Source organism: Schistocerca cancellata, chromosome 9 (genome assembly GCF_023864275.1).
Source record: "Schistocerca cancellata isolate TAMUIC-IGC-003103 chromosome 9, iqSchCanc2.1, whole genome shotgun sequence".
NCBI lineage: Eukaryota > Metazoa > Arthropoda > Insecta > Orthoptera > Acrididae > Schistocerca > Schistocerca cancellata.
In genome coordinates, this window is record NC_064634.1 from 6,995,703 (window position 1) to 7,008,464 (window position 12,762).

The 12,762-nt window shown below is 41.7% G+C and overlaps 1 protein-coding gene across 1 annotated transcript in view; it reads left to right on the plus strand.

The window, feature by feature from the left end:
• Positions 1–12,762, plus strand: part of LOC126100852 (neurogenic locus notch homolog protein 1-like) — a 145,800-nt gene that overhangs the window by 42,656 nt on the left and 90,382 nt on the right. Inside the window, exon 3 of the mRNA XM_049911521.1 lies at positions 9,208–9,342. Coding sequence (XP_049767478.1) covers positions 9,208–9,342 — 135 coding nt within the window. The remainder of the gene's footprint in view (positions 1–9,207; positions 9,343–12,762) is intronic.

The window sequence follows — 12,762 nt, forward strand, 5'->3', positions numbered from 1 at the left end:
GGCACATCAGTGTTAACAATTTTCAACAGAGAACACTCATCACCTCACCTAGATGTATTGTTTTCTGTTGTTTGAGTATGAAGAAATTACTTTTATTGACATATTGTTTTCTGTTGTTTGAGTATGAAGCAATTACTTTTATTGACATACTATGGTACCCCGTAAAACTTGAGCTTCTTAAGCAATATTCCTTGAGGAATACAATCGAAAGATTATTTGGGTCACATAAAACAAGCGAGACTATATTTTCAAAAGTTGTGTTTATTTAATTTATGATGCTAGAACAGTATTCATTTAATGGTTGCATCTGAAGTGTCTGATTTCACTAGGGATTGGTTGGACGGTGCCTCATGGACTCGAGCTGATTGGGAGTACAACTCCGTCACTGCCCGGCATTTGGCAAAGTTTGAACATTTTCTCCGCACAGAGTCGGATGTTATATCTCGACGTTCTGTGATAAATCTCACAGAGAAATCTTTTGACCTTATCCATGCTAGGGAAGGGTTTAAATTTTGCACCCACTCCGAAGAGTTTGCCAGTAGTTGATTTTATTAGTTCAATTGAACAGGCAGTTTGCAAACTACCTCCTGACGCTGCAGAGGAGGTTAGGAGGGAGGCATGTCGTGTGTTGACTAGGGCTCGTCCACCCAAGAGTAATGTAACAGCAGCAGAGAGGGCTGCTTTACGCTCTCTCAAAGTTGATCCTAATATTGTTATTTTACCTGTGGACAAGGGCAATGCCACCGTTGTTTTAAATAATCATGATTATGTACAAAAGATGCAACGTTTACTATCTGATTCAGCGTATCGCAGAATTGATGCTGACCCCACAAAAAGTGTTGAGAGAAAGACAAACAGCCTCCTGAAGGAAAGTGGTTTGCCGCAGGACACTATCAAGAGTCTTAACACCTATAGTGCTGTTCCCCCTAGGTTATATGGCCTTCCGAAGGTTCACAAGGAAGGGGTTCCTTTCCATCCTATAGTGAGTAACATCGGTGCTCTGACATACCGTGTAGCCAAGCATCTTGCTTCTCTGTTGAGTCCACAAGTAGGTCTGTGAGAACATCATATCAGGAACTCAGCTTTTTTATGTCGTTTGGAGGGACTGAGGTTGAATGACTCTGATATTTTAGTGAGTTTCGATGTGGTCTCTCTCTTCACTCGTGTTCCTCTGTCTGATTCGTTGCGGTTAATTGAGGCCAGGTTTGGTGCTGAATTAACTAATCTCTTTCGGCATGTTTTGGCATCCACTTACTTTTTATTTAATGACCAGTATTACGAGCAGACAGATGGAGTTGCGATGGGTAGTCCATTGTCTCCTGTGATCGCAAATTTGTTTATGGAAGACATCGAGGAACGTGCATTGGAGTCAGCGCCTTTGAAACCTGCCTATTTCTTTAGATACGTTGACGGTACCTTCATTGTTTGGCCTCATGGTAGGGAGAATTTGAATGTCTTTCTAGAACATCTGAACTCGATCCACCCGAACATTCATTTTACGATGGAGGTGGAAGAGGATGATTGCCTTTTCTTTCTTGACGTGCTGGTTAGGAGGAAGGATGATGGATCATTAGGACATGCAGTCTACAGAAAACATACTCACACCGACTTGTACTTACAGGCTAATAGTTGTCACCATCCGGCTCAGCATGAAGGGGTACTTCGTACCTTGGTACACTGGGCACATGTCATTTCTGATGCTGAGACTTTGCCAGCTGAGCTGTCCCATCTTGAAGTTACATTTCGTCAAAATTGTTGTAGTGATGGACAGATTGAACAGGCGTTGCGCTATCGACCAACTGTACATCGGGTGATTGATGATAATTCTGAGTCAACACCTTAAGTCTACTGCCTTTTTGCCTTTCGTAGGAAACATGTCCAACAAGATCGGTCGTATTTTATGGAAATACAATGTGAAATGTGTTTTCCTACCTCCATCTAAAATTAGAGCACTTTTGAGTTCTGTTAAGGATGATCTTGGACTGCGTAAGGCGGGTGTATATCATGTTCCTTGTAGCTGTGGCATGGCATATATTGGTCAAACTATCAAGACCGTGGAGGACCGATGTACTGAGCATAAACGGCACACACGATTACAGCATCCAAATAGATCTGCTATTGCCGAACATTGCTTGGATACTGGTCACCCCATGTTATATAATAACACCGAGATATTGGCATGCACGTTCAGCTATTGGGACAGTGTTATTAGGGAGGCAGTTGGGCAGTTGAGATTAAATTAGCGAGTAACCTCGTTAACAGGGATGGAGGTTTCTGTTTAAACTCTCTTTGGAATTTGGCTCTCTCCCTTGTCAAAAAACAGAGGGACAGAGTCAATGCTATCTCACCTGCGAATTCATAGTCTCACTATCGATAGCTCTGACTTTGGTCATCTTTGGTGGCACTAGTGTTCAGTGTGTGTGTTATCTTTCCTGCTTCAGTCTGAGAACTGAAGTTTTAAATGTGTATGTACGCTGCCTGTCCGTTGCAGTTTGCCTTGAAAATGGCGGGGTGTTCTCCCGCTGAAATATCGGCGGCCGCTGAAAGTGTTACCTGGCTGAATTTCCGGAAGTTATTTGAAAATTATGAATAGACTGTTTGTCTCAAAGTAATCTGCTATATTTTTTAATGTTTTCTTTCAATATTTGCTTTGTTTTACCTGTTATTAAGATGCTACAAGTCTGTATATTTTACTGTTACCGTTATTTATGCCATTTTCTTTTTTATTTTTATTATTTATTTAGTTATTCATCCAGGGATGATCTCACAGTGATGCAGGATTTGTCATTGTAATACAGTGGAAATAAATGGTTAAATATACATCAACACAGATGCATGTTATGAGGATAGGACAGTTGGTTGACTGTGGCCTTGCCGAAAGAACCATCCCGGCATTTGCCTGAAATGATTAAGAAAACCTGAAACAGGATGGTTGGACAGACAGAACTCCATCCTCCTGAATATGAAGTCAGTGTCTTAACAAATTCACTGCCTCATTTGGTTGGTCTCTGTTGTGCAGTGTTGTTTTCATCATACAAAATTTCCTCCAAATATAATATAAAACATAGTTTTACGCCACTCCGCTGCGCACACTGTGGACACAAACTGCTCAGATAGAGTACCTGACCTTGCTACAGCCTCTTTCTCAATATGAGACCAGTTAATTCGTGCAGCCTTAGATGCTTATGCTAACAGTTATTCTGAGCCATCCACACTTCTTGAACTATAGGTCCTTACCCTATCTACTTGTATAGGTCACAAAAATTGGGTTTAAATTTTGAACTTTATTCTGTTTCACAGCAAATAAAGTGACTCACATATGACACCTTAGTATACTACATTTAATTACTCGTCTGTTGCACATAGTGGCTCCTCTACCACAAAAGCCCCACATGTACAGGCTGCACATAGTCTCCTACCTGCCTGAGCAGCTGCTGCAAGAGTATAGTGCATACCTGACCAGTAAGGTGAGTCCTACAATTCCCCACCGAGCAGCCTCAGTTGGACAATGTCCACTCAAATTGCCGTAAGCTCTGATTTAAGCCTTCCACTTGGCTCCAAATCAGAGAGCTGCTGTTAGTTCTGGGGACAGTCAGTATTACAAATTGTGAACAGTGCCTCCACCCTGCAAGCAGGGCTAGCAGTCCTCTGCACTTTAATCGACCTCTGAAAGGATTTGAGAGCAGCCTCTGATCCCGTGTGGCAGCCACTCTCTCTGCTGACACTTTCTACAACTCACAGTTGGTGGAATGCGTTCCAGTCAGTAGCTGCTGGCTGAGCCTCCTCCACATCTCGGTCAGGACGTCCCGGTGGACGTACCGTATTCTCAGTCAACTGCGTTCTGCATCTAGTTCCTATTTTGTGGAACAGCTGTATCACCTGGGACCTCCAGTAACAAATGATCCATCTTACAAGGAGCTCAGTCTATTTCCCAACAGGTACAGTTGTCCGTGCTGCTTCAGTCACGGTTTCTGCAGCAGGCAACACCTCAGCGGTCTTGAGCTTGCTTACAGTGGCATTGCAGCTTCTAACTGCTTGTAGATTATGGCCAGTTCCGCCTGAATCTGTGCGAGAGAGGGCTAGTCCCTAGGTATTTTTCAGTATTAAACAGATCTAACTAAGTGTGCAAAATCAAACAATGAAAACTCCAGGTTGGAATATCAGCAATGTAAGGAAAAGATAGAGTGCTACTTACTGTAAAGATTACATGTCAAATTGCAGAAAAGCACAATTAAAACAACACTTACACATTAACTTTCAGGCACAGCCTTCATCAGAAAAGGAGGCACACACACACATTCATTCAAACAAGCAAACGCATCTCACACACACATGACCGCCAGCTCCGTGGCAGCTTAGACCGGAATGCTGGAGATAGTGGTCATGTGTGTGTGAGGTGTGTTTGCTTGTGTGAATGAATATGTGTGTGTGTGTGTGTGTGTGTGTGTGTGTGTGTGTGTGTGTGTGTGTGTGTGTGCCTCCTTTTCTGATGAAGGCTGTGGTCAAAAACTAATGTGTAAGTGTTGTTTTAGTTGTGCCTGTCTGCAAGTTAATCTGTCATCTCTACGATAAGTAGTAATTTATCTCTCCCTCACATTGTTAAATGTGTAGAAGATTTAAAAGAATCTGAAGTAGTCAGGTCTGACAGTCTGAAAAAACTGAGAGAACAGTTGTTACTACAGGTACCTGAACTACTGTATGATGTTATGGTCAAGTTTCAGTGTTGTCAGTGGGTTCATTTTATGTTCTGTGAAATAACATGCAGCAGTTTTGCATGATAATATGTACAGTTTTAAAAGGGTGTCATTTGTATTCATAATATTATTGACACAGTGTAGACCTAAGTACCGCATATTGATGTTTATGTGGCTGTCTTTCATTTGCACCACACGTGATATTTTGTTCCAGTTTGTCATCTGCAATTAATCAGGATTTCTCAATTGTATGTTACATATATTCATCAAAATGTTAGGCCTAAATGAAACTACTGCTTTTTTTCTCCACTTTGTTAATGGTACATTATGGTACTGCCATTATCTTACATTTTGCTTTCAACACTGATTTGTTAAGTAGCCTTTAACTATTGTTTACTGGGTTAATGTAATATCTTTGGAAAATGCTGTGAGGACATTATAACAGGAACACACCAGCCAAAGGAAGGAAGACACACTAGAAAGCTGAACAAGTAAAGCCTACTCTATTGAAAATGATCGCATCCATTAAGGGAACGTTAACCAACTTTGGAATCTACACCTGGTGTCTTTGCTGATGCTACAGCCACAGAAGAAGACCCCTGCAGTACACACGGAACATAGACCCAGTGGGCAGATGTTGACATAGGAATGCCACCTTACACTGCAGTGCAGCTACATCCCTTCATTCAGTGTTAGATTTATAACACAACGTAACAAAAATTAACCTGTCGCCATAAGATCTGTGCTCCTGCAGACTTTCTGTAAGGAACTGTGATTGATAGTGCTCTTCTTCAGTAAGTTACCACTACCAGTAACAATTTTATTTTTGTGGGTTATACTGTCATTTTTAACACGAGTAGTGAAATCTCATAGCAGAGTTTTACCAGTGCTATTGAGATGTCCTCAAAGAATCTCGTCAGGCTGTTGCTAAAGGCCGGGGGTGAGGACCAACAGTACCTAACGCTATCAAAGAAGGAACAGTAGTTCTTCTCGTGAAAACTGGCTGTGCTTAATGCAGGTTTCACAACCATTATGCGTGCAGCCAAGAGTCGTACAGTGTCACTCTTCGAGAACATTGTAGGCAGCTACCAATGTTGTGCAATCCCTTGAAGAACCATTGAGTGTGGGACGTGATTTGCTCCACAGCAGGGGTCGAACATGAAGGAGCAGTTGCATTTTTAGAATTTTTGAGCCATGAGTTTTTAATAGAAGTAATGAAGAGGATGGGATATAGAAGTCATATCACAACAATTCTTCATGGATTATTATCAACTGTTTCCTCTCGGAGTTTAATTAATAATCACCTCACAGAATCGTAACACATCTATCTGCCGAGGATGCCCACTACGCTGTGTCTCATCGAATGCAGAATTTGAGGATTAGAAGTTCAGAACCCGTGAATCTGCTTCACAGCAGAGGCAAATGACATCTCTGTTGTCTTTCCAACAAGACTGTTCTTCGCATAAAGACATACTTAAAATCTACAGGAAGGTGTCTGGCACTCAAAATGACTGCAGGAAAATTACTGTACTTACCCTTAGTGGGGGCTTTGGTGAAGTACCTCAAGTGACACGAGTCAGGCAACAGACCTCGCACCGTTCTCTGGACGTCTACTGGAAGGTATACCTGGCCGCACGAAAACTAAGAACTGGGCAAACCTCCCGAACCACATCAGGGCCATTCTGAATCTGCTGTCCGACAGGCACCTGAACTTCCTGCAAAAGCCACAAATAATTCACACATTTGTCACAAAGAGATTGTACTGCCCGGCCCGTGTACTTTCACTCCCTGAAGCTTTGGCAGCATCTGATCAACTGGTTCTTCTTCACGGTAACATCCCTAAAGGGCAGGTCATGACGCTCGCCCAGCATCCCTTGCAGGGTGGCCTCGGGCTCACCAGTGTTTGACACAAGTGCACATGACATGCTCCTCACCAACCAAACGCGGAGAAAAAAAAAAAAAAAAAGAAGGCATCAGGGTGCACGCCTTCTGCATAGTCTTTTTACCGGCTCGAGATCGACAAGCGTAGCATCACCGATACACTTAGAGGTGATTCCAGCTGAATACTGTTATATCTGGAAGTGCTTTCCAGAATTTACTACATGTGCACTAGAGTATCAAAGACATCACAGTTTCTTAACAAAACAGTATACAAAGTCATCACAAAAAATGCACCTGGAAACCCTGTCGAAGAAAGGGAACTACAGATGAACTCGACAGTACTGTGGCAAAATATTCACTGACATTCCTGCCGTCATGGATTCAGATGATTGTCAGTGACAAAATATCTACGACTGATAAACTGCACACAATCCACGCCAGAGTAAATGCTGCTTGCCACAGATGCAGAAACATTGACTCACTCGTGCACAAATTTGTTTGCGGACCGGCGCAGGACGTGTGGAAGTTTTCTTTAGCCACCGACTAGTCATCATTGACAGGACGAATGCATACTGTCTCAACTGATGTGGCATACTACTACACACAATGCAGCTCTGTGGATGATCGAACATACAGCCATCTAAATTATTGAGAACCGAGGTGCTACATCCTCAGAGTAGTTGTCCTGTATTATGCTACATGTTGTGCATATCACACCTATTACTAGATAATCAACACAATGAGAAAGCAAAATCCACAGAAAAGCATCTTAAATTGTTATAGCTCTCTAGTATAAGTGATACAGCTGGGTAGAAAGCAGGCAAAGGAAAACTGTCCAAAACAATGAGAAATCCTCTGAAATTGTGGATTTTTTTATCTGGGCAGGTCTGTGTGTGTAATTAGTATGCACTAATATTTATTGTTCTCATGTTTTATGCTGAATGTACTTTCTCTACAATTCATTTCTAGACAGTGGCACTTAAGGAAAGCATCTTAAATTGTTATAGCTCTTTAGTATAAGTGATACAGCTGGGTAGAAAGCAGGCAAAGGAAAACTGTCCAAAACAATGAGAACTCCTCTGAGATTGTGCATTTTTTTATCTGGGCAGGTCTGTGTGTGTAATTAGTATGCACTAATATTTACTGTTCCCATGTTTTATGCTGAATGTACTTTCTCTACAATTCATTTCTAGACAGTGGCACTTAAGCAACTAAATCAAAGGCTTTGCTCTGTACAGACTATCACTGCGAGTGGCTGTCACTCACTTTTCAGTGACTGGTTCCCCACTCTATGGTAAAAAATGGAGTTCGTGTACCTAATTCACATATTTTACAAGTGCCAGAGAATGGCCAAGTATTTTGTTGTTTACTTAGGTATAAAATGTAAGTAATGTGAGCTGCACTACTGTGACCTACATTCACTGTTTGCCAGAGTTGCGGCTTGATAGGTCACCAGAAGAGTGCCAGACTACTGATCCAGAGGTCACGGGCCAGATCCCTGGTCAGTCGCAGGATTTCACCTGAGGCAGTGTTTGTCGATAGTAACAGTGCCGAGCAGTACTGTGGTTCGGAGTCCACCCTAAACTGCTATCACCCTACTCTAACTGGCTGGACGACTCAGATCAGAGGTCGTAGGGGGGCAACCGTGTACCACCTCTGACAGTGTCGTGACTGGTAAAACTCTGTGGTGCTCGAGCCAGTCTTTTGAGTCGGTGGCACTTTTAGTTTAAGATGTATAGCGTGCATTATGTATGCACTCTTATTTGCAGTTCCCACTTTAAACTGACACCATCATCGAAATTGCCATTGTAATGGTTGAATGTAAGGCTGTCGGTCGAAGGAAAAAATGTTGTCTTTCTAAACGTTTTACGTTCTTAGTATGCAGTTCTTAATTTGGAGTAAGGAAACAATGTTTGTCACATGGAAGTTTCCATCATGTGCTATGTAAACATAGTTATTTTAAATAGCAATCAGGACACTTACTTTCTTTCTAATTACTTTGTGACTGGCAATCTGCAGCTAAAATGTGTAAGTGGAAAAACAAAAATTTTCCAGTTCCTTATCTAAGACTACAATTTTTGAAATATAAGTAAAGTATGGCAAGCAGCTATTTTAAGTAGTGCAAGCTATCTGTTATTAACACTTTGGGTACCAGGCCCATAATACTACTGCGCGACCGCTACGGTCGCAGGTTCGAATCCTGCCTCGGGCATGGATGTGTGTGATGTCCTTACGTTCGGTAGGTTTAAGTAGTTCTAAGTTCTAGGGGACTGATGACAGCAGCAGTTAAGTCCCATAGTGCTCAGAGCCGTAATACTACATTGTCCTCAATGTCGGAAAGAATATACCGTGCCCATAATATTTTGGGCACAGCATCTTATTAGTGAGGAGTGCCACACCTGTAATATTACGATCATAGCAGTTTTCACTAAGATGTTGTGCCTGAAATATTGTGGGCACAGCACACAAAGTGTTAAAGGTACAAAATTGACAGAAGCAGTACATTGGAGGTCTATCATTATGTGTGCTTTGACTGATTCTGCTCCTCTGAAGTTTCCGTCTTAATCCTGAATACAAATATGTATAATATAATAATTTGAAGTTTGATGATTTTTAGTTAGTTGATCATTAGTTTCAGACCCGTGCCAGCCCAACCCGTGTGGGAAAAACACCAACTGCCGGAGTACGGCGGGCCGCGCGGTCTGCTCTTGCCTGCCTGGTTACCGTGGTTCGCCACTCAGTTCCTGTGAGAAGGGAGATTGCTCAGGTCTGTATGTATAAGAGACGCCTCATCATCAGAAGTGTGCAGTGCAAAATGCCTCTGTCAGTGTGGTATTTCACAACAAGTCACAGAATGTTAACAGGAATCACGGCATCACTTGTCGAGACAGTGTGAGAAGGAAAAGAGTACGAATTTCCCCTTAGAGAGACTGTGATACGGGGGTAGGCGTACCCATAGTTGTAAAGAATCAATCGTCACTATGGAAAAAGCTTAAGCACCGACCGTGGAACTCTGTGCCGGTGTCACTCCTGTATTTACGTCCACTTCTACACCTGTACTCTGCAAACCATCGTGACATACATGACAGAGGGTACTTCCCACCATACCGGTTATAATGGTTCCTTACCGTTCCATTCATGTATGCATGAAGAACGATTGTTTGAATGCCTCTGTGCCTGCAGTAATTATTCTAATCTTATCTTCATGATCTGTATGTGAGCAATATGTAGGGCATTGTAGCATATTCCTAGAGTCATAGTTTAAATCCAGTTTTGAAACTTGTTTAATGAACTTTCCCAGAATAGTTTACGTCTATCTTCAAGAGGCTTTCAGTTCAGTGTTTTCAGTATCTCTGTGATACAAAACCTTCTATGTATACATTCAATATCCCCTGTTGGTCCTATTTTGTACGGATCCTACACTTGAGCAGTATTCTAAAACCAATCACACTGGGTGATTTTTAAGCAATCTCCTTTGTGGACTATTGCATTTCCCCAGTATTCTACCAATAAACCGAAGTCTACCACCTGCTTTACCCATGACAGAACCTATGTGATCACTCCATTCCATATCCCTAAGAAGAGTTACATGCAGATATTTGGTTGAGTTGGCTGATTCCAACTGTGACTCATTGACATTACTAGTGATAGGATACTATGTGTTTTCTGTTTTGTAAAGTGCACAATTTTACTTTGCTGAACATTTAAAGCAAGTTGCCAGTCATTGCACCACTTTAAAATCTTATCGAGATGTGACTAAATACTTATCCAACTTATTTCCGATAGTACATCATTATAGATAATAGCGTCATCAGCAAAATGTCTTATGTTACTATTAATATTGTCTTGCAAGGTCTTTGATATACAACATGAACAGCAAGGTCACACCCAAAGTTATTTCTGCATCTGACAATCTCCATCCAACATAACATGCTGCGTCCTCCCTACCAAAAAATCGTTAATCCATTCACAAATTTCACTCGACACCGCATACAACTGTACTTTTGACAATAAGCATAGGTGTGGTGCTGTGTCAGATGCTTTTCGGAAATAAAAAAATACTGCATCTACCTGACTGCCTTGGTCCAAAACTTTCAATATCTCACGAGAGAAAAGTACGAGTTGTGTTTCACATCATTGACGTTTTCGAAATCCGTGCTGGTTGACACTAAGGGGGTCATTCTGTTCAAGATACCTCATTGTCTTTGAGTTCAGAATATGTTCCATGATGCCACAACAAATCGATGTCAAGGATATGGGGTGGTATTTTTGTGAATCCCTTCTACTACCCTTGTTGTAGACAGGTGTTGTGACCTGTGTTTTTTCCAAGAACTGGGCACAGTTTTTTGTTCAATGGATCTACAATAGATTATAGTTAAAAGGAGATTAATTCAGCCACAAATTCAGTATAGTCTTACAGGGATGGCTTTGGGCCATGGAGTGTTGTTCAGTTTTAACGATTACAGCTGTTTCTCAACACCAGTGACACTAATACTTATTTCATCTTTTCAGTGGTATGAGGATTAAATGGAGCCAGTTCTCCTGGGTTTTCCTTTTTAAAGCAGCATTTGAAAATGGAGTTAAGCATTTCAGCTTTTTCTTTGCTACCCTCGATTTCAGTTGCTGTCTCATTCGCTAGGGACTGGACTCTAACTTGGGTGCCACTAACAGCCTTTACATATGACCAGAATTCCTTTGGGTTTTGTGAAGTATCATTTGACAGTATTGTGCTGAGGTAACCGTGAAAGGCATCTCACATTGCTCTCGACAGCCAAATGTGTTTCATTCAGCATATATCTATAGCACTACAGTTTGTTTTATAAATATTTATTATGCAGTAACCTCTGTTTCCTTAGAAGTTTCTTTACTGTGATACCATACCATAGAGGTTCCCTCCCATTACAAACTGTTGTACTGGGTACATATCTATCCAGTGCATGGTCAAGTATTCTCTTAAACTTGAGCCAGAGTTCCTCTAAATGCTCCTGCCCTGTGCTGAAAGTTTCAGGTTCCTTGCTGATGTATGACAATACCAATTTTTTATCTAGTTTGCTGATCATATATATCTTCTTGTTATTTCAGTTGTACTTTGTACTTTGGTAATCATTGTTGCCACAACTGCATTTGGAATCCTCAAAGAGGTCAGGTCTTATTTGTTACCATTAGATCCAGTGTATTTCCATCATGAGTGGGGTTCCTAACTGTTCCATGTAGTTTTCAGAAGGCATTTAGTAATGTTTCACAGGATGTCTTATATCACCCACCATTAACCAAACTAATTTTCCCAATTAATTGTTTGATGATTAAACTCTCCACCAATGATTACAGTACGAGTGAACTGAGATTATCTCCAAAGTTTTTTGTTACATCATGGAATGAGTCTGGTGGGCGATAGAAGGATCCCTGATGCTGAGTCTTGTCCGGACAGTCCGAAGTGCCGCTTCAGTTTGTGTCTCGGTGGATTTGAGTTTCTTGTCTACTGTGACAAGTACATCACCTCCATTTCCCATTTGCCTGTCCTTTTGATATACACTTAAACTCTTCCCAGGAGTCTCACTGCAATCAGTTTCAGGTCTCAACCAGTTTTCTGTACCTAGTGTTTATGAGTTATACTGCTCTTCATGAGTGCTTCAAACTCTGTCACTTTATTGCAGATGCTTTGGCAGTTTACCATTAGGATTTTAATACTCTCAGCTGTGGGTGGTATTTCTTTCAATCTTACACTAATACTTTCAGGTTTCCAACGTCTATTGTTATCTGGATTGGATGGAGATTCACCTAATTGCGTGTTCACACTCTGCTGTGTCACATGTTTTGGTTGAGTTCTCTGTTGTAGGAGTGTGCATTTTGGTTTTTTGATAGACGTTCCGCCTCAAAAATCACCCCATTGTCATTCTGGAAATGCCTGCCACACAACAGTGTTTGCACCCAACGAACTGGAAAGAAGTCACTGGGCGCCCTGCCAGGGGAATATGGGGTCTGAGCAAATTTTTTAGCCCAGAAAAGCAGCACACGTGTGAAGGTGCCCTGTGCAGAATGAAATGGGGTGTTGTCACACTGCCGAAGAGGCAGATCTGACAGCAGAGTACAGTGCAGATACAAGCACACGTATTTTGGAATTCACCGTCCGACACTAATTGTCAAATGTGCGCTCCAGAGCAGACAACCACTACACATTTCTGTGTTG